A 25632-nucleotide genomic window follows, 5' to 3' on the forward strand; every position below is an offset into this window, starting at 1 on the left:
CTTTTGAGAATTTATTAATAACTAAAAGTTATTTAAAATAGTTACTAATAATTATAAGCTTAAGAAGCTTAAAGCTTTCTTCAGCCAAAGAGTCTTACACACCCCTCCAGATGCAAACATCGGACACCTAAATTCACCCCTCTGCGTCTCCCGAATGCTTCACAACCCGGCAGTCACAGGTGTAATCTTACAGCTTCAGTTGCCCGCGAGTCAACACCCACTTCTCTTTAAGTCGGCCCTTGAGACACAACACGCATGCGCGCCAAGAAAATCATCCAAAACACCCAACCAAAAAGCTGACCGCCCTCTGGTGTACCTCCATCCCTCTCCGGGTGGAAACAAACTCTCAACGTAAAAGATTTAAAAGGTGCAGATTTGATTTTATTGTTTTAAAGCAGTACATTGCCCCACCAGACTTAAACACTGCATAAAACTGGAGGGTCTCGTCGGAGACGCGCACAGGTCCCGGCGTAACTGACAATACCACTCCTGTCGACTAGGGACTGTTTACAGTGCAGCTCCTGGAGACCGTTAGGGACCGGGGATTAAGTAAATTCGTTTTACAAAAACTCTCGACAGATTCGGGTAGTTTTCGGTGAGGAAGTCAGGAATAGAAAGCACTGCGTAAGTATACAATTACAAAACTTAATCCTTAGAGAATTTTAGAATTCACTCGAGATAGCGGCTTTTCCTCCAGAGTTCCCTGCTTTGTAACGAATCCGCGTCTTAAAGTCTAAAGGGCTATTTGACATCACCTCTCCCACGTGTTCTCTCCCATCCAGCGACTGCGGCGCCCTCCCTGACCCAGACCCTCCGCCCCTAGAATCGACTGGCAGCGCAGCCCCCCAACCTCGCACTGGTGTCGGATGCGAGAGCCTGTGCTCAAGTATGGTCTCTTTTCTCTGCGCTTAGAATCTCGGGTTCCCAGGCGGAGGGCACCAGGCTACGCTCGGGAAGGTGGCGGGATCTCTGGAGGAGGCCGCCGCGTGTACGTGGGACTTGGGGGTTGGGGGGGTGAAAAGACTGGCAGGGCGTCCCCACAACGGGTTTGGGCGCTGCCCGGGTACCGTATCCCTGGGGCGAGGGTCGGAATTTGAAGCTCTGAGCCACCCCCAATCCGGATTTCGGGAGTCTGGGTCTTGTTTTGGAGCACTGAGTTAAATTTAAAGCATCCACGCAGTGACCTTGAGCTGACAGACAGGAGACCCTCCTTTAACCGAAAAAATCTTCTCTAGACAGAATACCATGATCCCGCACCCCTTACCCGATTCGCTGATTTTTGAGGACGCACTATTTAGACGTTTCCCTTTACGCATTACGAAAGTTTTTAAAAATTAAAGCAAAAAAATGTAATCTGTAAAAGTTAAATAAGTTTATTTCTGCATCTCATCTATTTTCATAGAAAAAAAATTAAAAGGGACCTTAGGGGCTCAGCTTTGGAGAACCTTTTGATTATTCTTGATACATTTCTGTAATTATTTATCATTATTTCTTATGCCAGTTACAGTTCTCTCTTCGTTATGGGGCTCTTAGGTACCTGTTCACTATTTGTTTTATAATGTAAGTGAATTAAAAGATAACAATGTCAGAGACTTTGAAGATGACTTAACTCCCTTATTTTGTAGCTGAAACTTAAATATGAAAGAAAAAATGACCTTCCCTCTGTCGTCTCTAAGGTGTGACGGTAGGCAAAGAAACGTATTAAAATTACTTGAATAAATAACTTGATTTGGATCTTACAAACCCCTTTCATATCAGACTTGGGGTTAAAACCCAAGTAATCTTGCCCCCATCTAGTCCAGTGCTCATAGGCTCACCTTTCAGACCTGGAATCCATGCTTTAAACCCCAAAGTAATAATCTTTCAAAAGTATTTTTTGCCTGTTTAGTAGTTAGCTGAGTTGGGGTTGCCAGTTAATCAGACATAACTTACTAAACCTACTGCAACTCTAAACCAAAGGGTTATGTGGCAGAGCCCCATTTTGTATTGATCAGACAAGTTCAGATCAATTTAGACATCTGAACTATCAAAGACAATGATAGCGCCAAAACAAAAAAATATGGCTCACAAAATTTTCTTACATTTCTTTTGTGTTGTTGTTAACATCTTTATTTACTTCCTCTTTGCCACTCTCATATCTCCATACATATGTAAATAGATACACTTTTTTTTTGGTGACGGGTTTGCAAGTAAGTTTCAGACATGACCTTTAGCCCTAATTTCTTCAGCATGTATCTCCTTAAGACCAGTCTATTACATAGCTGCAATAAGATGATCACACCTAATAAGGTAACTTTCAGATTTCTCCATTATCCCCAAAATATCTTATTTTTAACTCAGAAAATTTTTTTTTTTGATTCAAAGTCCAAAGTTCACACAGTGTTTGGTTGTCATGACTCTTTAGTCACTTAATGTAGAACAGCCTTCTATGCCTTTTCTTTATGACTTTAACTTTTTAAAAAGACTAGTATAGTTGTCTTACAAATTGTCCCACATTGTGGATTTTTCTAGTTATTCCCTCAGGATCAGAATCAGATCAAACAATTTTGGCAAGAATACTACATAGTCAGTACTGTGTCTTTATTGGTCATTGTGGGGACTGCCAGATCTTTTCAGTGTAAAGGGACTGTTTTCCTTTGGTTTAAAGTAACCTATGGAGATACTTTGTGACCATGGATATATCCTGTTCCCTGACTACCTTTCACCCAGTAGTTTTATCATTCATTCATGATCCTTGCCTGAACCACAAGACTACCAATTTTCAGTACCAGTCAGGCAGAGACTAGGGTCAGTAGTTGTGATAATGGCCCAGGACATCAGAAGAATCACTTATTGTAAACTAAGTTTGAAGAGAATTAGAAATTTTGCTCCAGACATGGTACAAATCTGCATATGATCCAAAAAAGAGATAGAGGACATCTCCCCTGTCACATCCTAGTCCTTTGGTTGTTTTGTTTTGTTTTTAGAAATTTGTGGGAATTGTTTGTCCTGAACATACAACCTGGAAAGATTGGGATGTTAAGTACTTATTAATACATATAACACATATGCTAAGGAATTGTAATCAGAATAGTTTGAGGAAACTAATTTCACTTATTGAAAACAATTTAGCCAACAGAAGTTTAGATTTCATCAAACAGACTTAGAGCTTGAAGAGGCCTCAGCAGTCATATTGTAATCCCCTCGTTTTTCAGGTAAGAAATCAGTCATTGGAGACATTCAAGCAAAGGTTGGACAACTAATTTTCTGAACAAAAGGAAACACATGCATCAGAAAAGGTTTGAATTGATGGCTGATAAGATTTCTCTTTACTCTTTTTTTTTTAAAAGATTTTATTTATTTGACAGAGATCACAAGTAGGCAGAGAGGCAGGCAGAGAGAGAGGAGGAAGCAGGCTCCCTGCCAAGCAGAGAGCCCAATGTGGGGCTCGATCCCAGGACCTTGGGATCATGACCTGAGCTAAAGGCAGAGGCTTAACCCACTGAGCCACCCAGGTGCCCCAATTTCTCTTTACTCCTAAGTTCCCTAGTTTTATTATATATTTTGTTTGACAGAAAAATAACTTAGCATTGTTATCATCATTCTCAAGACCTAAGCCAGAGATTCTAGAAACTTTGTTATCCTTTCCTTCCCTCTGCAGGTTTCACAGATAAAACCATAATGTAACCTCTGATAGGATATTTGCTTCCACAGTAACAAACATTTGCTGTAATAACTGAAAACTAGGACTGAATCAAAGAAGCCACGTTGTTTCTATCTGTTTTCACCATCAGGTGGTTTGTGTGGCTGTTGGACTTTGTCAGCACAGTTTAGTATTAAATAACTAAAATAGAATGCCTCAAGACTTGGAAGACCCCAAACTAGCAACTAAAAATGAAAATCATTCCCTCAGTCATCTCCAGTATTTTCTAGGGACAAGTACCTATAATTAAGTATACCATAATCTTGATGTTGTCAACTGCAGAGAAGAGTTTTGGAGACCTCGGCACGCTTGAGAAAACTGACTGTTAGCTCTTAGCTCAGTTATAGGTCTGGGAAGATAATTGAAAAAATACATATGTATAATCGAATGACTAGAGAAAAGAAAATCACAATGTTAACATAGGGGTACTGAATAGAACTATTTCTCTTTTATTTTCCAATTCTAAAGAAATAGATTACTCATAATATGATAAACTTTAAAGGAAGAGATATATACTGTTAATGACCATATATTAAAAATAATACCAAGAAAATAATTTTTATTTTTTTAGAGATTTTATTTATCCATTTATTTGAGAGCGAGGGAGAGCATGCACGCAAGCAGGGGTAGAGGCAGAGAGAATCTGAAGCAGACTCCATGCTCGGCATGGAGCCAGATATAGGGCTTGGTATCATGACCCCGAGATCACAACCTAAGCCAAAACCAAGAACCCCAACACTCAACTAACTGAGCCACCCATGCCCCCCCCCCGTAAATAATTTTTAAATAAAATTCATACCAAGAACATTTAGGGCACTCCTCATCTATGTGTTGTCAAAGACTTCCCAATAACAACCATCATTTGTCACCATGAATTATATACCAAGGGGCGAGTGGGGTAGAGTCGACACAGTTTTACCAGTCTCTGAAACTTAACATTTAAAGATTTCATACCTTCCACCTTTCTGAAGTCCAGTTAAAAGTGATTATTTATGATTTTTAACCTGAAGAAATAAAAGGATAGGAATAGGAAAAAGAATGGGATTTTGACATCACAGTCAAGTGAATATGCAAATTTCTAAGATTCCTATAAGTAAGAAAATCAGATCCGTTTTTGTTTTTGGTGTGAGGTGTAGAAACACCGGTGTCCTGAAGTACAGTGAATGTGCTATACAATTCAACAATTCTAAAGGTTCATGATCTTATGGATGAACTTCTGTCATTTCATTTCTGTAATGCATGTTTTATTGCCCTTGTATTTTATTTTTATTTAAATTCAGCTAATTAGCATATAATGTATTATTTGTATTAACATATAATGTAACATAATACATTAATGTATTATTTGGTACAGGACTCTGATTCATCAGTCTTCTATAATACCCAGTGCTCATTACAACACATACCCTCCCCAATATCCGTCGCCCAGTTACCCCATCCCTCCACCCCTTTACCCCTAGCAACCCTGTTTGTTTCCTATGATTAAGAGTCTCCTATGGTTTGTCTCCTTCTCTGGTCTTGGTTTTTTTTCCTCTCTTCCCCTCTGATCCTTTGCCTTGTTTCTTAAATTCCAGTGAGATTATATGATAATTACCTTACTCTAATTGACTTATTTTGCTTAGCATAATACCCTCTAGTTCCACCCATGTCGTTGCAAATGGCAATATTTCATTTCTTTTGATGTCTGCATAGTATTCCATTGTATATATATTCACCACATCTTTTTCCACTCATCTGTAGATGGACATCTAGGCTGTTTCCATAGTTTAGCTATTGTGGACATTGCTGCTGTAAACATTGGGGTGCAGGTGCCCCTTCGGCTCACTACATTTGTATCTTTAGGGTAATTGCCCTTATATATATTTTTAAGTTCCCACAAAACAGTGTTTCATTTAACACCTATTTTCACAAAAGTTATCTTACCAGTTCTTGGATCTTTTCAGGCTGTTTTCTGAGTGAGAAGCCAAAAGAAGTCTAGTTCTGAGCGTTTGCTAAAACTTAGTACACTGCCCACTGAATCTTACTCTTTGGCAGGTATTAGACAGCTGGACAACTTCATTTTTTTTAATATTAAACTTTTTGAGATTGTTATAGATTCCATCCAGTTGTAGGGGAAAATGCAGATGCACCTTGTGCCCTTTACTTGGTTTTTCACAATGGTAACATACTACAAAACATGACACAGTATCACAACCCAGATGTTGATGATACAGTCAAGATATAGAATGTGTCCATTATAGAAGTCTTTCATTTTGCCTTTTTACAGCAATACTCCCTTCCCTCCTACCTATATCTATCCCCTCCTTAACCCCTGGCAATCACTAATATTCTCCATTTCTTTAATTTTGTCATTTCATGAATGTTAATATAAATTATATAGTGTATAACCTTTTGGAATTGGCTTTTTTTCACTCAGTATAATTCTCTAGAGATTTGTGCAATTTTTGTGCATCAGTAACTCATTCCTTTTTATTGCTGAGAAGTAACTCCATGGTACTGGTGTACCAGTTTAACCATTCACCTACTGAGGAACATTGGGGTTGTTTCCAGTTTTTGACTGTTACAAAGAAAGTTTCCATATACATTCAAGTACAGAATTTTGTGTGACCATGGGTTTTCATTTCTCTGTGATAAATGCCAAAGAATACAGTTACTGGGTCATATGGTGGTTGTATGTTTAATTAAGACACTGCCCAACTGTTTGCTGGAATAGGAATTACTACTAGGAATATCTGAAGTGATCCAGTTTTTCCACATACTCACCAGCATTTGGTGTTGTCACTGTAAATTGTAATAATTTTATGTTTTACTTTTAAGTTCATGATCCATTTTGAGTTAATATTTATTAAGTCATATATAAATGAGAGATTTAGTTTGAGGTTAAATTTTTTCTTTTGGATGTATAGTTGTTCTAGTACCAGTTGTTGAAAAGGCTATATCCTTTACTTCATTGCTTTTGCCCCTTTACTAAAAATCAGTTGGGCATATTTGTGTGACTCTAATTCTGGGCTCTTTGTTCTGTTCCATTGATCTGTGTGTCTGCTACTCCACCCATAACACATGATACTGATTACTGTAGCTGTGTAATAAGTCTTAAAATCAGGTAGATATATTTCTCCCATTTTGTTATTTTTTTAAAATTTAGCTATTTTTGTTTATTTGCTTTCTAATATAAATTTTAAAATAATCTCGCCTAGGGGCGCCTGGGTGGCTCAGTGGGTTAAACCTCTGCCTTCAGGTCCGGTCATGATCCCGGGGTCCTGGGATCGAGCCCCGCATCGGGCTCTCTGCTCAGCAGGGAGCCTTGCTTCTTCCCCTTTCTCTCTCTACCTGCCTCTCTGCCTACTTGTGATTTCTCTCTGTCAAATAAATAAATAAAATCTTTAAAAAAATAATAATAATAATCTCATCCAAAATTATAAAAAACCTTCCTGGAACCTTGATAGGAATCGCATTAAGCCTGTCTATGTTAATTTTAGGGAAATGGACATCTATACTATGTTGAATTTTCCAGTCCATGAACACAATATGTCTCTCCATTTATTTTGTGTTTGATTTTTTTTTTTTTAATCCGTATTTTGTAGTTCTCAGCATACAAGTCTTGTACAAGCTTTGTTTGGTTTGCCCCTAAATTTTTCTTAAGTGATTGGGTTTTTTTTTTTTAATTTTTTATTTTTTATTAACATAAAATGTATTATTAGCGCAAGGGGTACAGGTCTGTTTCTTAAGTGATTGTTAATGGTGTACTTTTCATTGTCCGAGTGTTCACTGCCAAGTATATAGAGATAGAAATTGATTTCCTGCATGTTTATCTTGTATCCTGTGACTTTCCTGAACTTATTAGTTCTAAGTTTCTTTGTAGATCCCTTGGGATTTTCTTTTTCACAATTATGTCATTTTATTTTGTCAATTTTATTTTCTTTCATAACAGTCTGTATGTCTTCTTTCCTTACTTCCTTTTCTTGCTTTATTGCACTGGGTAGAACTTAAGCAGTATATTAAGAGTGGTAAGAGCAGATACCCTGCCTTGCTCACAGTCTTAGGGGAAAATATTTAGTCTTTCACCATTAATTATAGTATTTTGTAGATGCTGATTATTAAGTTGAAGTTCTCGTTTCTTTATTTTAGAGAGTTCTTATCATGAATGGGTGTTGAATTTGTCAAATGCTCTTTCTGGATCAATTGATAGGATCTCATTTTTCTCCAAATGCTGAACCAGTCTTGCAGCTCTGGAGTAAACCCCACTTATATAATGTGTATAATTATTTTTATATATTGCTTAATTACATTTGCTATTATTTTGTCAAGGATTTTTATGTTCATTTTATGAGGATATTTTTCTGTGATTTTCTTTTGTGTACTGTGGTTTTGATATTTAGATAATAATAAACTCATGAATAAGTTGTTAGATTTCTATATATGGAGTTGTTTGTTGTGCTATTATCCTTTTGATGTCTGCAGAGTCTATAGTAATGTATCCTGTTTCATTCATTATAATGATAATGTGATTTTTTTTTTATTACTCTTGCTAGAGGTTTGTCTGTTATAATCTTTTCAAAGAACCAGCTCATTTTATTGACTTGTTGCACTTGTTTTCATTTTTTTTTTTAATGATTTTTTTTTTAAGATTTTATTTATTTGACAGACGGAGATCACAAGTAGGCAGAGAGGCAGGCAGAGAGGAGGAAGCAGGCTCCCTGCTGAGCAGAGAGCCCGACAGGGGGCTCGATTCCAGGACTCTGGGATCATGACCTGAGATGAAAGCAGAGGCTTTAACCCACTGAACCACCCAGGCACCCCATTGTTTTCATTTTCATTAACTTCTGCTCTTTATTATTTCCTTCCTTCTACATGCTTTGGGTTTATTCTGTTCTTTTTCTAGGTTCTTGAAGTGAAAGTTTAGTGTATGGATTTGAGACCTTAACTTTTCTCAGTTACATGCATTTATTTGTCAGTTTTCCTCTTAGCTCAGATTAAACTGTGTCCCACAAATTTTGATGCGTTGTATTTGCAATCTCATTCAGTTCAATGATTTTTTTCTTTCTTGGAGATTTCCTCTTTGACCCATGGATTATTTAGAAGTAGTGTATTTCCCAAATGTTTGGAGATTTTCCTGTTATCTTTTCGTTACTGATTTCCAGTTTGATTCTGTTGTGATCAGAGAAGACATTCTGTATAATTTCAATTCTTTGACATTTGTCAAGTCTATTTTTATGGCCCAGGATATATGGTTTATCCAGGTCTGTGCTCCATGGGCACTTCATAAAAATACGTATTCTGTGCTGTTAGGTAAAATGTTTTATAAATGTGGATTGTGGGTTGATATATCCTTGTAAATTTTCTATCTTCCTGTAAATTTTCTGTGTAGTTCTGTTGATTCTTCTGAGATTTTTTTTTTTAATATTTAATTTATTTATTTGACAGAGATCACAAGTAGGCAGAGAGGCAGGCAGAGAGAGGAGGAAGCAGGCTCCCTGCGAGCAGAAAGCCCGATGCGGGGCTCGAACCCAGGACCCTGGGATTATGATCTGAGCCGAAGGCAGAGGCTTTAACCCACTGAGCCACCCAGGCGCCCCTACTTCTGTTGATTCTTGAAAGAGGAAAGTTGAAGTCCCCAACTATATCCTTCTCTTTTTCCTTTAAGTTTTACTTTGTATTTTGCCACTGTCTTGTTTGGTGCATATACATTTAGGATTGCTTTGTTTTCTTGGCATATTAATTCTTAAAGTCCCTTTCTGTCTTGTAATTCCCTTTGCTCTGATGTCTGTTTTGTTTGATATTAATATACCTACTATTTTCTTTTGATTGTTGGCATGACAGATTTTTTTTTCTATACTTTTATTTTCAACCTGTATCATTATATTTGAAGTAAATTTCTTAGAGAGAGCATACAGTTGGCAATGTTTTTTAATCCATTCTACCAGTCTCTTTTAAATGATTATTGAGACCACTTATATTTAGTGTAATTGTTTACTAGGGCTTAAATTTTTTTTTAAGATTTTTATATATTTATGAGAGAGAGCAAGCGCACATGAGCACATGAACTGGGGGAGGAGGAGAGGGAGAAGCAGGCACCCCGCTGAGCAGGGAGCCCAGTGTGGGGCTTGATCCCAGGACCCCAAGATCACGACCTGAGCTGAAGGCAGGCACTCAACTGACGGAGCCACCCAGGGACCCCAGGGTTTTTTGCTATTTTCTTAATTTTTTGTTCTCTTTTTCTCTTTTTCTTGCCTTTCTGTGGATTACATGAATATATGTTGACATTTCATTTTGATTTATCTATATAGTATTTTTGAGTATGTCTCCTTATATATCCTTTTTAATGATTGCTCTAGGTACTACATGATATTTACATACCTGATTACAGTCTAATGGTGTCAGCACCAGTTTCAGTGATAAACCTACCTCCCTTTGCCTTTACCATATTTATTAGTACACATTTAAATTGACATTAGACAGTTTTATAATTTTTGCTTCAACTGTCAAACAGTTTAGGACACTTAAGAAAAGTGTATTGTACTTACTCATATTTTTTATTACTCTGTTTTTCCTCCTTCTTGATGTTCTAAGTCTCCTATTATCGTTTCCTTTCTGTTTAGAACTTAATTCTTTTTTTTTTTTAAAGATTTTATTTATTTGACAGAGAGAGATCACAAGTAGGCAGAGAGGCAGGCAGAGAGAGAGAGAGAGGAGGAAGCAGGCTCCCTGCTGAGCAGAGAGCCCGATGCGGGACTCGATCCCAGGACCCTGAGATCACGACCCGAGCCGAAGGCAGCGGCCTAATGCACTGAGCCACCCAGGCACCTTAGAACTTAATTCTTCTTTAAGGATAGGTCAGGTGACAACAAATTCTAGTTTCCTCCATTTGAAAATGTCTTGATTTCCCCTTCATTCCTGAAGTGTATTTTTTCTAGATACAGGCACTGGGTTGACTAATGTCATCCTAATTGTTTTCCCCTATAGGTAAGATGTCACTTTTTCACTTGCTACCCTTTTTTGTCTTTAGTTTTTTAGATGCTTGGCTGTGCTGTATGTTGATATAGATTCCTTTGTGTTTATACTCTTTGGCATTCATTCAGCTTCTCTTGGATCTATATAAATTTATCTTTTTTGCCAAATTTGGGAAGTTTTTAGCCATCATTTCTTCTAGTACTTTTACATCCCTGCTCTTTGTTCCTCTTCTTCCAGGACTCTGTTGAAACAACTGTTTGATCTTTTGTTACATTCATATAGGTTCCTGGTACTCTGTTCATTTTTTTTTTTTCATTATAGTTTTCTGTTATTCAGATTGGTTAATTATGTTTTCTATCCTCTGATTTGCTAACTGCTTCCTCTGTTCTTCATTCTGGTGTTGATTACATCTGTTCAGTTTGTTTTGGTTATTTTTCACTTCTTAAGATTTCCATTTGATTCTTGTAATATCTTGTTTGTTTCAGGGATATTCATAACTGCTCATTGCAGTATTTTTTTTATAATAACCATTTTAAAATCATTGTCAGATAATTCCGAATCCATCATCTCAGTATTGGATATATAGAGAGAGTCTATTTTTCATTCAGTTTGAGATTTTCTTATCTTGTGGTATGATGACCATTTTTTTTGTAACTTAGACATTTTGCATACTGTATTTTGAGGCTCTAGATCTTGGTAAACCTTCTTCTCTAGCCCGCTCCTTTTGCCACTGCTCCATTAGCAGAAGTGGTGGGGGGGGGGCGGGGTCATGCTGCCTCATTACTACTAGATGTAGGAAAGAAGTGCAGGGGCCCTGACTCTGTCACTTAAGGTGTATGGAGGTGGTGTGCTCATTGATACTGCTGGGCAAGAGTAGGAGTTATGGCTGTCCAGCAGGCCTCCACTGGTATCACCCTGGCTCGGAGTGACTGGTACTGCTCCCCACATGATCTCCACTGACACTGGAAGGAAGAGGGTACAATGAGCTAATTACCATGGGACAGTAATGCAAGCCATGAATCTCAAAGACGACTCCTTTGATACAGCCCAGAGGGGAGAGAGAAGGGTACCTCATTACTGCCATTGAGGTAGAAGTCCAGGTTCCTCATGTTGTTTCCACTGACACTTGTTGGGGATGGGGTAGCCGTCATTAAAGCCCAGTAAGGATGAAAGTCCTTGCTTCCTAATCTCCCTTCTGGGAAGTTTGGGGGACTTAGTGCCTCATTACAGCTTAGTGAGTGAGGGTGGAAATGTAGGCTCCTCAGCTGTCTTATGGTGATGTGGTGGATGGGGGATGCAGGCCACAGTGTTTTTGTTTGCCTGGAGTATACAGTTATTGTTTAAAAGTTTTCTATCTTACAGGCTTCCCCTTTCCTGGCCCTTTGGCTAGAGAGGGCCAGCTTTGGAGAGATGGGGGGTTTTGACTGTGCCCATTGGCATTTGCAGATTGCTGGCTTCTTCAGCTCCAACTCTGTGATATAGGAGACAAAAATGAGAGAAAGTATAATTCCCCATTGTTTTGTTTCTCAGGTCCCAAAGGCCCTGGCCAATATACTTTCTTTTCTCCACCTTTTAGAGTCTTGTGTTTGTTTTATATGTCATGTCCAGGGTTTTTCATTGTACTTAGTTTGAAGAATAGGGAAAAACACATCCCTTGCTCCATCCTTCCAGAAGCACAAGTCCTAAACTGCATTGTATAATATAGACTCTTCTGTCTCTTTGACTGGTTGGTGGTGGTTTTTTTTAAGATTTTATTTATTTATTTGACAGAGATCACAAGTAAACAGAGAGGCAGGCTGAGAGAGCAGGGGAAGCGGGCTGCTTGCCAAGCAGAGGGCCTGATGCAGGGCTCAATCCCAGGACCCTGGGATCATGACCTGAGCCAAAGGCAGAGGCTTTAACCCACTGAGCCACCCAGGCGCCCCTGGTTGGTGGTATTTTTTTTTTTCTATTTATTTACTTGTATTTTTTTTTAATTTATTTTTTATTTATTTTCAGCATAGCAGTATTCATTGTTTTTGTACCACACCCAGTGCTCCATGCAATCTGTGCCCTCTCTAATACCCACCACCTGGTTCCCCCAACCTCCCCCCCCACCACTTAAAACCCCTCAGATTGTTTTTCAGAGTCCATAGTCTCTCATGCTTCACCTCCCCTTCCAATTTCCCCCAACTCCCTTCTCCTAACTCCCCATGTCCACCATGCTATTTGTTATGCTCCACAAATAAGTGAAACCATATGATAATTGACTCTCTCTGCTTGACTTACTTCACTCAGCATGATCTCCTCCAGTCCCGTCCATGTTGCTACAAAAGTTGGGTAGTCATCCTTTCTGACAGAGGCATAATACTCCATAGTGTATATGGACCATATCTTCCTTATAGTGTATATGGACCACATCTTCCTTATCCATTCGTCTGTTGAAGGGCATCTTGGTTCTTTCCAAAGTTTGGCAACCGTGACTATTGCTGCTATAAACATTGGGGTACAGATGGCCCTTCTTTTCACTACATCTGTATCTTTGGGGTAAATACCCAGTAGTGCAATATTAAGGGGGGTTCTATAAAAGAGGAAAAATCCTAAGAATAACATTGAACAGAAATAATAGAGACAATCTACAGAAAGAAAGACTTCAAAGATAACACGATGTCAATAAAAACGTATCTATCAATAATCACTCTCAATGTGAATGGCCTAACTGCGCCCATAAAACGGCACAGGGTTGCAGATTAGATAAAATGACAGGACCCATCCATATGTTGTCTACAAGAGACCCATTTTGAACCTAAAGATGCACCCAGACTGAAAGTGAAGGGATAGAGAAGCATCTTTCATGCCAATGGGCCTCAAAAGAAGGCTGGGGTAGCGATTCTCATATCAGATAAATTAGATTTTAAACTAAAGACTGTAGTTAGAGATACAGAAGGACACTACATAATCCTTAAAGGGACTATCCACCAAGATGATCTAACAATTGTAAATATCTATGCCCCCAATATGGGAGCAGCCAATTACATAAGAAAACTGTTAATCAAGATAAAGAGTCATATTGATATGAATACATTAATAGTAGGAGATCTTAACACCCCTCTCTCAGAAATAGACAGATCATCAAAGCAGACAATCAAGAAAGAAACAAGAGCATTGAATGACACATTGGACCAGATGGATCTCATAGATATATACAGAACATTCCACCCTAAAACAACAGAATACTCATTCTTCTCAAGTGCACATGGAACCTTGTCAAGAATAGACCACATACTGGTTCACAAATCAGGACTCAACCGATACCAAAAGACTGAGATTATTCCCTGCATATTCTCAGATCACAATGCTTTGAAACTGGAGCTCAATCACAAGGAAAAGTTCAGAAGGAACTCAAACACCTGGAAGCTAAAGACCACCTTGCTTAAGAATGTTTGGATCAACCACGAGATCAAAGAAGAACTGAAACAATTCATGGAAACCAATGAGAATGAAGACACTTCGGTCCAAAACCTATGGGATACAGCAAAGGCGGTCCTAAGGGGGAAACACATAGCCATCCAAGCCTCCCTCAAAAAAAAAATTGAAAAATGCAGAACACAGCAGCTGTCTCTACACCTTAAAGAACTGGAGAATCATCAACAAATCAAACCAACTCCATACATAAGAAGGGAAATAATCAAGATTAGAGCTGAGATCGATGAGGTAGAAACCAGAGATACAGTAGAACGTATCAATGAAACTAGAAGCTGGTTTTTTGAAAGAATAAGATCGATAAACCATTGGCCACACTAATTCAAAAGAAAAGAGAGAAAGCCCAAATTAATAAAATTATGAATGAAAAGGGAGAGATCACAACGAACACCAAGGAAGTAGAAACAATCATCAGAAGTTATTATCAACAGTTATATGCCAATAAGCTTAACAACCTAGATGAAATGGATGCATTCCTGGAAAACTATAAACTCCCAAAACTGAACCAGGAAGAAATCAACAATGTGAATGGTTGGTGGTATTTTATAACAGCACAGCAATACTTGAAAAATTATGACCTGTTGGTATTTTTCAGGTATTTTATATGGTAAAAACATAGGCAGTTGACCCTTAAACAATAGTACAGGTTTGAGGTACACTGGTCCACTTATATGCAGATGTTTTTATAGTACTTGACTATTAATGTCTTTTACCTTTTTTGTTTGTTTGTTTGTTTTGTTTTGTTTGAGAGTGAGTACATGTGTTGGGGTGAGCCAGGGAGGGGAAGAAGGAGAGAGAATCTTAAGCAGACTCCCTGCTGAGCATGGAGCTCCATGTAGGGCCTGATCGCATAATGCTATGAGATCATGAGATCATGATCTGAGCCAGAATCACAAGTCTGAGCTTAATGGACTGAGCCATGCAGGTGTTCCATGTGAAAGATGTTTTTAAAAAATTAATAGAAACTTTGTATTTATGTAGAGATAGTAAAAGAATCATTATTATCAGAGGTCAAAGTTATATTAGCAACCAGTGGAATAGTTAAGATTAAGTACTTGCAGGAAGACACCAGAGATCTCTTGGTTTCCTTTAAAACTGTACTAGGGGGCGCCTGGGTGGCTCAGTGGGTTAAGCCGCGGCCTTCGGCTCAGGTCATGATCTCAGGGTCCTGGGATCGAGTTCCGCATCGGGGGGTCTCTGCTCAGCAGGGAGCCTGTTTCCCTCTCTCTCTCTGCCTGCCTCTCCGTCTACTTGTGATTTCTCTCTGTCAAATAAATAAATAAAATCTTTAAAAAAAAAAAAACTGTACTAGGAACGAGGCTTTAACAAGTAACCTTGCAAGGTAACAAAGCAAGCTGTTTTAAAACTGGAGATTTGGATAGCAGGAGCTTTTGGGTCCCATAGCCAGCATTAAAAAATCTAATTCTGTAAATTGTAGGTTCTTCATTGCCATTAAGGACCTGGGGGACTGTGGAGGGAGGGGGATATAATTACATACTCCACTAGAAACTTATAAAATGAGAACAATAATTTCAGGTAAACTTTGTTTCAGTTCTTTTTCATAAACTGTTCTTGTTTTAATTACCTAACTCTTTAGCTAGCCTAAAAATATTTGTTCACAGACTGACAAACTTTTTCTTAATCTTTAAATCAGGTGACTAATAAACATACCTTTAGAATATGGCTGCACAAATACCAGAATCTGATCAGATAAAACAGGTAAGGTATTACAATTAACAAAAAAGAATTTTGCAAAAAAATTAAGGCATAACTGGGTGCAACCCTGTTAGTTAGTGATCTTAGAAAATAACTTTGTATTTCATTTCTAGAAATGGATTTTAAATGATATGAAACATTTTTCAAATAATTTGACAGATATCCAGGAACAAATAAATATTTAACTAGAAAACTGGACTATCTTTTGGTAGATCATACCATACATGTCCATTTATGCCCATTTAAGTTAGTGAAAGTAACTGTTGATTTCAAGTATTATAGGGTATTTTCCTCAGATATAAAACATCAGTAATTAAAGTTTCAAAACATGTTTGTTTTAAAAAACCGAATATTAAATAATGTTCTGATTTATTTGTAGTTTAAGGAGTTTCTTGGAACCTACAATAAACTTACAGAAACCTGCTTTTTGGATTGCGTTAAAGACTTCACAACTAGAGAAGTGAAACCTGAAGAGGTATGAAAAATGTCCCCAGGCCACTAAAAATTCTCTAAGCTTGTCATAGAAAATAGAAATGGGATGCCTCTAACCATTTCCCTTGTTCCTAGTTACTACAGGAATTTGGGTTGCTTTATATGTTCCATTGCTCAGAGGAACTGAAGCAGTTTGGGAGCCATGGCATTGAATTTAATGATCCCAAATTTAATATGATAGTCTGCCAGATATATATACACACACTGTAGTATGGCAGATTTTTTTTTTTTAATTTTTTAAAAGCTTTTATTTATTTTTCTTAGAAGAAGCAGAGGGAGAGGGAGAAGCAAACTCCCTACCGAACAGGAAGCCCAATGTAGGTAGGGCTCAATCCCAGGACCCCAGGATCATGACCTGAGCTGAAGGCAGACATTTAACGGTCTGAGCCACCCAGGCGCCTCCCCACCTTTTTTTTTTTTTTTTTTTTTTTAAATAAGATGCCTGGGGCTTGCTGAGTTACTGCTCGTAGCAGAGATTCTTACTAATTAGCTTTCGGTCAAGATGGCCTGGCTAGAAAATCTTGATAGGGCTCTTCTGTCTGACCCTGACAACTCTAGTTAATTTTGGAAAAAGTGGAGCTTGAATATGGTGGCTCATATCGCATAGGTGGACTCCGCAAACTCAATCCTATGAGAAATCTTAATTTTTAATATCCTCATCAAAACATTTATATTGGCTAAAAGTGACATAAACTTCCTCCAGTGTCAGATGTTGATCACCATTCATGCCAAGAACATATAACCAGCAATCAACAAGTCCTTGTTAAATAAGTGACAAAGCTTAAAATATTCTTGTTTAAGTGTAATTCTCGTTAGAAAGAAATGTGGAAATTTAAGAATGTGCAGAATGGAGTTTCTCATTTAAAAGGAACAGACTTACTCCTGGGCCTACGTTTTAACAATCAGATGAGGGATGGAAAAAGCAGGGACATACCATTGTTTTTATTGCTTACAAACTGATAGACATTTAGTATATATTAATTCTTGTAAATGGATAAAACTAACAGTTGAAAGTTATGATCACTTGCTACTCATTCATACCATTTAGTTCTTATATATTCAAAGAAAAGTACCTCACGGTTGTTCATTTAGAATATGTGCACTTCTTAAAAATTAACATTTCTGTGTTGCCTCTTGGATCTTCTCTATTTCTAGACCACCTGTTCAGAACACTGCTTACAGAAATATTTAAAAATGACACAGAGAATATCCATGAGATTTCAGGAGTATCATATTCAGCAGAATGAAGCCCTGGCAGCCAAAGCAGGACTTCTTGGCCAACCACGATAGAGAAGTCCTGATGGATGGACTTTTGATGAAAGATTGGCAGCAGCGGTTGCGATGGAAGTGAGGATTCATCTTGATAGAATCCCAGGAAAGCAGTAGCCACCCTATTAAACTGTCAGTCATGACTTTGGCAAATGGAAACAACTGGAGAAACAAAATTGCTGTTTACCGAAAATAATCAAAATAGAAGGTCTTATTGTTCAATGAAAATAATAAGATGCAACATTTGTTGAGGCCTTAAGATTCAGCAGCTTGGTAATTTCATTAGAAAAATAAACCATTGTTTCTTCAATTGTGACTTTTAATTTTAAAGCAAAGTATGTGTTCAATCATGTATGAGATAGAAACAATTTTTTATTACTAAAAGTAAAATAAATGGAAATACCACTGAACAGTTGTTTATACTATATATATAGTACCATAGTATTCTGACTGGACTGTGGGTACGTTGAAATGTTTTTTCAATCACGATCATCCTCCAAGTATTCCTGTTCATTCATGTCTGCCTCAAATTGCTGGTAAATACATAAAATCGTTACTTGCTAATCATTTCAACACACGATCATTTCTTGCCTCCCTTATTGTGTCAGGGTGGGCATTATACATTCGTATCCTAGCCATATTTTGCATATGTGTACGGGAAACATCCCATCTCAGACTACCTTGGGAATGTGTAAGAGTTGACTAATATGCTTTAGTGGAGACTGTTTCGTGTTTTGTTCAAAAGCTGAGTCCAACATGAATGATTCTGAGTCCAACATTATACAGTGTATTCTCAGCCATTACATATGATCAGTGCAATAAAAAGTGAATCAAAGTTAAAGTAGTGTCTTAGGGCAAAATGAATCCTAAAACAAATCCAAGCATCTACAGGAAATTCTAGTTGATGCATAAATATACCAAAAAATTGGGTAAAGGTTAAGTAGACTAATACCCACTAGTAAATTGGCTTATGAGGGGATTTCATTTGGTACCAATCTAAAGTTGCACTTAAGAGAACACCAATTTAAATTAGCCTATATGTTTCCATTACCAAAGTGATTTTTATGTTTTGTCATATTTGAAGCCAAAAGTATTATTCTGCTTTGATAAATTAATGGTTTTCTGAATTACATCTTACTTTTAAGCTATTGCATCATTTAACTAACATACCATTAACTTACAGGCCTCTGTTGCCATTGCAGCCAGTAATCATTAGGTCTTTAAAGGTATAAAGACAAAATACTAACAGTGCTACCTTTAAAGTTGAAATGTTGAAACATGTATAAGATTCAAAATACACAATCCACTGTAGTTAAAGGAACATGAAAAAATAAGTTTGTTTCATCATAAGGCAAGAAAAGCAACCAAAAATTCAGAAATTTTACTCATTTAATGCTCCCATCCATACACAAACTTTGCTATTTTTATGTAATCAAGCCTAACATGGTTATTTACTGTGTCCATTTAGGAAAGACAAAGTATGTGCTCACCTGGCAAATAAGGGGAATTTTGTGCAATAGCATCTCAAATACTTGAGGAGGAAGTGTGTGTTTGAAAACCTTCAGAAGTTCCTGTGGTTGTCCACACACTAAAAGGGCAGTGCTGAGATGTTCAACCCCCAGCTGACACTCTCCTGAAACAGATGGATAAGGTTTAAAGCAAAATGTTAATGTTCTTTCAAATAAACATTCCACAGATTACCAAGAAAGCACCAAGTGTTAAAATGGGGGAGGGGGGGAGTGTCAAACTACGGATTACTTATAAAAAGAGTAAAGATTATAAATGGGGAAAATGTTGGGCTGCCTATTAGATTCACTGTGATCAAGCTGCAAGATGAATAATGTTGTGACCCAAATTACTATTAAAAAGTGCACTCTTGATTTAGAAATGTTTGTGTTCTACAATGTGTGTTTGCAAGACCAGGGGTATCGAGTGTTTTTTTAAAGGTTGTCTTCTGCTACTGATAGGAGATAGGTTACCTTTTTTTTTTAAGATTTTATTTTTATTTATTTATTTATTTATTTATTTGACAAGTAGGCAGAGCGGGGGTGGGGGGGAAGCAGGTTCCCTGATGAGCAGACAGCCGGATGCAGGGCTCAATCCCAGGACCCTGGGATCACAACCTGAGCCGAAGGCAGAGGATTTAACCCACTGAGCCACCCAGGCGCCCCAGAGATAGGTTACCTTTAACTCTACCTTTGTGACTGATGAAATATGAAGGAAACACCTAATGTTCTTGCTAAATGAGACTTTTTAAAAAAAACAGATTGTATTATCAAAAAGTTTGAAACAGGGTTTGGTATAACAAATTACATAGCTAGGGGAAGAAAGACTTATGAACTTTGATTTCTAAGTAGTTTTAAGATGAATTTTAGGATGATTGGCTATAAAAATGAAAATTTATGTAGTATGGAAATTAATCATAGAATTTCTGTCCAAATAATAACATGGAATCACTTAGTCTTACTGCTTCATTCCAGGAAACTGATGCAAAGATCAGTGACATGATTTAAATTTTCAGAACTAATTAATGCTAATTAATAATTGAACCTAATTTTCTGAACCTTGAGACCACAGTGTGCTGCCACTCTTCAGGTGTTACATAATTTCCCATTTATTGGTTGAAATATGTGGTCATCTGAAGGGAAGAGTGCATGATGGATGGAAAATATTGCTTCCCAAAATTTGTATTAAGTTTAAACTGAAAAACCATCAGAAGGACATTTCTTAGATAAAATACTAGGCTAGTGTTTTACTAATAGGTTTATTTTATTAAAAATTTCTTTATTTTAGAGAGATACTGCAAGCCAGTGGGTAGAGGGCAGAGGGAGAGTGAGAATCTCAAGCAGACTCCCTGCTGAGCACAGAACCTGATGGAGGGTTCCAGTTCACTATCCTGAGATCATGACCTGAGCTGAAAGCAGGAGTCAGACACAACTGACTGAATCACCCAGGTGGCCCTCAGGTGGGCCTAAAAGGTTTATTTTAAATTAGTAAAATTACAGCTTTATGGAGATGACACATTAGATCAAAATACTATTAAAGAAAGATAAAGATGGTGCCTCCTGTTGCAGTGCCTGGATGGCTCAGTTGGTTAAGCATCTGCCTTTTGCCCAGGTCATGATCTCAGCACCTTGGCACTGAGCCCCGCATCAGGCTCCTTGCTCAGTGGGGGGTCTGCTTCATCTTCTGACCCTCCCCACTGCTCATGCCCTCCCATTCTCTCTCTCTTAAATAAATAAAAAAATACAGTGCCTCCTCTCAAGTTGATAGAGCTAATGTAACAAAAAAATAATAATCAATTTGATCAAGTAAGTCCAACAACCAATAAATTCAATCAAATCAGCTAATTAGAAATTTCAACCAAAATTATTGGCTTTAAGGTCCTATGGAGACATAACCACAATTGAGATGGCTATAGGACTATACTACTTGACAGCAAAGTAATGAAAATTGGGGGTATGGCAGAGAGGAGTGGAGAAAATTGAAAGGATTACAGAAAACTAGGTGAAAATTTATTGCATTAGAACCTGGGTGGCTCAGTGGGTTAAGCCGCTGCCTTCGGCTCAGGTCATGATCTCAGGGTCCTGGGATCAAGGCCCGCATCGGGCTCTCTCTCAGCTCTCTGCCTGCTTGTGCTCTCTCTCTGTCAAATAAATAAATAAAATCTTTAAAAAAAAAAAAAAAAAAAAAAGAACACTTATTCTCAAACAGTGTATTGTAATAACCAAGAGAGTTTTAAAAACTACTGACATCTGGGTTCCACCCCAGAGATTCTGATTTAATTGTCTTGGGGTTTGGTGGGGATTTAAATAAACAAGCAAGATGAGAACTCCATTAGAAGTAAAATACGGATATAAATAACCCTTAAAGAGCTAATATGTCAATTTAGGGGTTTACAGAAATAATGTTATCACCCTTAAGAGGTAAAAAAATTTTAATTTTTTTAGAGATTTTTATTTATTTGAGAACACAAGCAGGGCGGAAGGGCAGAGGGAGAGGAGAAGAAGACCCCCCCACCCCAGCATGGAGCGGGATTCAGGGCTCGATCCCAGGACCCGGGGATCATGACCTGATCCGAAGACAGAGGCCTAACCAAATGAGCCACCCAGGTGCTCCAGAGGTAAAAATTTTAAAAACCATGTTTGCACTTTTTGTTTTAATCATCTCAATATTTATAGCATTTTCACCTCTAAGTCTAACTGAACTATTACATGAAAGCTTTTAAACATAAAGTAAGAATATATAATGTAATAATTATTTATAATTCCTACTTTTTCTCTCCATATTGATACTATCCCAATTCAAAAAATGTTAAAGCCAAAAGGGTTTATCTATTTTAATTGCCCGTATGTCCAAGCAGTATCCACATTTAGGAATTAATCCAGAGGAATTAATTCTGTGAGGCCTCCAGTTTTTTTTTTTTCTTCCAAGATTTTATTGACTGATAGAGTGTGCAAGCACAAGCAAGAGGAGAGAGAAAATGTGAAGCAGACTCCATGCTGAGTGAAGAGCTCTACTCCCTGGTGGAGCTCAGGACACTGACATCATGACCTGAGGGGAAACCAAGAGTCAGACCTCAACCAGTGAGCTATCTAGGCACCCCATGAGGCATCTAGTTTATATAATTGGGGGGGGCACTTTTAAGATTTTATTTTTCTTAAGTAATCTCTGTCCCCAGTGTGGGCTCACACTTAGAACCCCATGATCAAGAGTCACATGCTCTACTGACTGAACCAGCCAGACTCCTGGGGGGCCCTTTTCAAGGAAAAAGAATATAAAATTATGAATATAAAATTGCTAGGACTCTTCCAGAACCTTCAAAGAAGCTTGTGCAAATGAAAGTCCTTCAAGTTTTGGGTTTTTTTTTAAAAAAGATTTTATTTAGGGGCACCTGGGTGGCTCAGTGGGTTAAGCCGCTGCCTTCGGCTCAGGTCATGATCTCAGGGTCCTGGGATCGAGCCCCGCATCGGGCTCTCTGCTCGGCGGGGAGCCTGCTTCCCTCTCTCTCTCTCTGCCTGCCTCTCCATCTACTTGTGATTTCTCTCTGTCAAATAAATAAATAAAATCTTTTTAAAAATAAATAAATAAATAAATAAAAATAAAAAGATTTTATTTATTATTTATTTGACAGACAGAGATCACAAGTAGGCAGAGAGGCAGGCAGAGAGAGAGGGGGAAGCAGGCTCCCCGCTGAGCAGAGAGGCTGATGCAGGGCTTGATCCCAGGACCCTGGGATCATGACCTGAGCCCAAGACAGAGGCTTAACCCACTGAGCCACCCAGGCACCCCAAAGGTCCTTCAAGTTTATACTTTACTACCTTGTATAAAATCATTCCTGTTTATATCATTTAAGTCATTTCTAACTGATCTTGTCATTTTTAAGACATTTTAGCCCATTTATAAAACTACCCAGAAGAAAAGATTAGTATTAAATAAAATACTAAAACTTCAAATTTTAACGATTAATGTGCAATGACTACTCGTTTCTCAAAACCTTTATCATGGCATTAAGCCACTGATTCAAAGTAAAAATCTTGGGTATTGCTATGAATTGTCCAGGATCTTGACTTTGTTTTTCATAAATTCTGGAGGATGCTGCCTCTTAAATGCAGGGTGAAAAAATCTTTTTAAAAAGGATAAAAGAGCAAGAACAGCTACAGGCACTGTGATGAGAGGAAATCTGCAACACTTGAAAAAAGATACATAAACGGGTATGATGCTTACTTATCTAGCAACATGATTCATCCCTTATAAAAGAAGTCCGAAAACAAATTATTTTCCTTTCCAGGTTTAGCACCAGAACAAAGACATGATTACTACATACAGCATTTATAAGATATTTGTATTATGTATTATTTATATTTGTAAGTTTATTATTTATATTATTTATTATTTATTATTATTATGTTATTTACACCATCATTTTACCTAATGATATTGTGAAGCCTTCTCAAAACTATGTGGAATTAGGTGGGGATAAATTATAATTCAAAATACAGTTTATGGCCATTAAGTCCAAAGTAGCTCCAAGGTAGCTCCTTCATTACTACATCAGACACAGTAAAAGAATGGTCATTTATAATGATTTCATCATCAAAAATAAGTAATTATTGTGTTAAGAATACTCTAAGAATGCAGGAAATTTTTTATAAAACAGTTCAATTTTTTTTAAGTTTTAATTCATAAAACATTTAGTCATTTGGAAAAGTCATTTACTTAGAATTTTACCTGAAAATAAATGAAGTGTTACTGCATTTGGCTTTGCTTCTCCATGTGCCCATTCCCAAGAAACCTGGATGCTATGTATATAATATGGTGAGATGAAAAGTATGATCAAGTGAAAAAATCTCTTTAAAGCAAGTTGGTTAACACATCTAGGTTTGTTTGTTTGTTTTTTCCTTTGAGAGAGAGAGAGTCGGGGGTGAGTAGGGGCAGAGGGAGAGAGAGAATTTTAAGCAGGCTCCACACTCAGCTCGGAGCCAGACATGGGGCTCAATCTCACAACACTGAGATCATACCTAAGCCGAAATCAAGAGTCAGGAGGCTTAACTTACCTAGCCTCCCAGGTACTCCCAAGTTTTTTGACATACTAATACCAATCAAATATTTTTTCAACATATATTATCATAAGTAACTGCTTACAAAAAAGTATTTACATTCTCACCTCTGGATAACCAAAGTTGTCCCATTCGTATCTCTTGCAGAAAAAGTTCTTGCAATTTTTCATTCTTTGCCAGATCCCACAACTAAAAGAGTAACAAAATGTTTAACAATGAATAATGCATGTAAGGTATAAGATTACTGATCAAAATTATTTAATTTTTATTTAAAAAGCACATCTTGAACCTAATCTCCAAATCTAAGGTATGATAAACACAGTTGTTCTTTCTAATAATTTAAAACAACTTCTTAAAATGGAATTATAATTTCAGGCAATTAAAAAAAAATCCATGGCATATTGAAATTAAGTTGAGATGCTCGTAATAGCTCTCATCTGTATTTTACCCAAGTTCCTAAGTACACACCGCAGAAATCCCTGTGTAATTAACTACAACACACCTAGTTTTGTATGTTGCAAAATTGTTTTCTTGCCTAGGGTATTAACAGTGTTTGCTGATTTGGCAGAGAGCATGGTGAGGGGCTGGCAGGGCAGCTGGTGGTGTTCAGAAGCATGCTGTGGTTTGCTTCAACCTGGTTCAGGAAGGTGACCAGAGTCACAGGATGGTGTCATCATTGGTACCATGCCCAGGGCTGGTCTTTAAAGGTAGGTAGGGTGGACAATCCTTGACCCAAAATTTCAACTCCCTGGCCCGTCACTTCAGGTTCGGTCTGTTACAGTTGGAGGGTTTTTGTGTTTTGTATTTGCTGTCCCCAAGAATTCTCTTTTTAAAATGGGATGAGCCTTTTCCTAACTCCAACTGGTTCTTCCTTTCCTTCCTTTTGCAGGCGCAAGATAAAAACCAGACGTAGGCCGAAGGTAAGCGGCGCGGGTGCGCAGAGAGGCGGTGGGAAATGCCTGCTCGGAGACCCCGAGACCCAGCGGGGGGTCACTCACTATAACGCCCCGTCTCGGCTAAGCACCTCACCTGGGCGCCCGGTCCCTCAGCCTTCCGCTGCTGGGCTCTTCTTTCTGCAAACACAACATGGCACCCGCGGCTCGGGAGCCAGCCCGACGCCCGCGTGCGCCCCGCAGAGCCCTCGGCCCGAGGGCCCGCCCTCTGCCCACCCGGCCCGCCGCTGCTGCCGCGGTCTCACTCACTGTCCCGCAGGCGGCGCCTGAACGCGGGGTCGCCGCGCCGCTTCCGGTCGAAGTAAACACAGTAGCCCAGGAAGGCGACGGCGCCGCAGGCCGCCAAAGCCGCCAGGAGGCCGAGGACGGTGCGGACGCTGGGCATCCGGCCGCGGACGTCTAGGGGCCGAGCGTTGGGCGCGGGCCGGCGAACGCGGGGCGCCGGCCGACCGGCAGGGGGCGTCGGCGCGGCGCCCATGCGGGCCTCGGGGCTTCCCGTGCGCCCGGCCGCAGGCGTGCGGAGCCGCGCGTCGACGCCCTATCCCGC

The 25632-nt window shown here is 38.5% G+C and overlaps 3 protein-coding genes across 12 annotated transcripts in view; 1 reads left to right on the forward strand and 2 right to left on the reverse strand.

Annotated features, from left to right (window-relative positions):
* KIAA0586 (KIAA0586 ortholog) overlaps window positions 1-236 on the reverse strand; it is a 134046-nt gene extending 133810 nt beyond the window's left edge. For 4 of the 6 annotated variants that reach the window (XR_006381785.1, XM_044232116.1, XM_044232114.1 and 1 more), the window contains exon 1: window positions 103-236. The gene's annotated coding sequence lies outside the window, so the exon portion shown is untranslated. The remainder of the gene's footprint in view (window positions 1-102) is intronic. The other 2 variants (XM_044232118.1, XM_044232115.1) reach the window with 2 other exon arrangements.
* A 369-nt stretch (window positions 237-605) lies between these two features.
* Window positions 606-19460, forward strand: TIMM9 (translocase of inner mitochondrial membrane 9). Of its 5 annotated transcripts, none has more exons than XM_044229610.1 (5): window positions 606-624; window positions 3195-3278; window positions 15750-15814; window positions 16191-16286; window positions 17459-19460. In XM_044229610.1, the coding sequence occupies exons 3-5, from the start codon at window positions 15776-15778 to the stop codon at window positions 17591-17593; spliced, it is 270 nt and encodes an 89-aa protein (XP_044085545.1). In that variant the 5' UTR covers window positions 606-624; window positions 3195-3278; window positions 15750-15775; the 3' UTR covers window positions 17594-19460. The 5 variants fall into 5 exon arrangements, with proteins under 5 accessions (XP_044085545.1, XP_044085543.1, XP_044085546.1 ...); XM_044229608.1 differs by lacking the exon at window positions 606-624 and adding an exon at window positions 755-886; XM_044229609.1 differs by lacking the exon at window positions 606-624 and adding an exon at window positions 893-988.
* TOMM20L (translocase of outer mitochondrial membrane 20 like) lies at window positions 18052-25470 on the reverse strand. The gene is made up of 5 exons (XM_044229613.1): window positions 25335-25470; window positions 25162-25205; window positions 24240-24321; window positions 19063-19205; window positions 18052-18105 (listed from the first exon to the last, which is right to left on the reverse strand). Exons 1-5 carry the CDS (start codon window positions 25468-25470, stop codon window positions 18052-18054), a joined length of 459 nt encoding a protein of 152 aa, XP_044085548.1.
* Window positions 25471-25632: the final 162 nt, after the last annotated feature.

Source organism: Neovison vison, chromosome 13, assembly GCF_020171115.1.
Source record: "Neovison vison isolate M4711 chromosome 13, ASM_NN_V1, whole genome shotgun sequence".
Lineage (NCBI taxonomy): Eukaryota > Metazoa > Chordata > Mammalia > Carnivora > Mustelidae > Neogale > Neogale vison.

Bases quoted from the DNA above. Each gene is read 5' to 3' on its own strand.
- TIMM9 (XM_044229610.1), top strand. From the start codon at position 15,776: ATGGCTGCACAAATACCAGAATCTGATCAGATAAAACAG. The intron at 15,815-16,190 runs GTAAGGTATTAC...ATTTATTTGTAG, and splicing joins AATCTGATCAGATAAAACAG to TTTAAGGAGTTTCTTGGAAC. The intron at 16,287-17,458 runs GTATGAAAAATG...CTCTATTTCTAG, and splicing joins GAGAAGTGAAACCTGAAGAG to ACCACCTGTTCAGAACACTG.
- TOMM20L (XM_044229613.1), bottom strand. From the start codon at position 25,470: ATGCCCAGCGTCCGCACCGTCCTCGGCCTCCTGGCGGCTTTGGCGGCC. The intron at 24,322-25,161 runs GTGAGGTGCTTA...TTACTCTTTTAG, and splicing joins CTGAGGGACCGGGCGCCCAG to TTGTGGGATCTGGCAAAGAA. The intron at 19,206-24,239 runs GTGAGAATGTAA...CATCTGTTTCAG, and splicing joins ACAACTTTGGTTATCCAGAG to GAGAGTGTCAGCTGGGGGTT.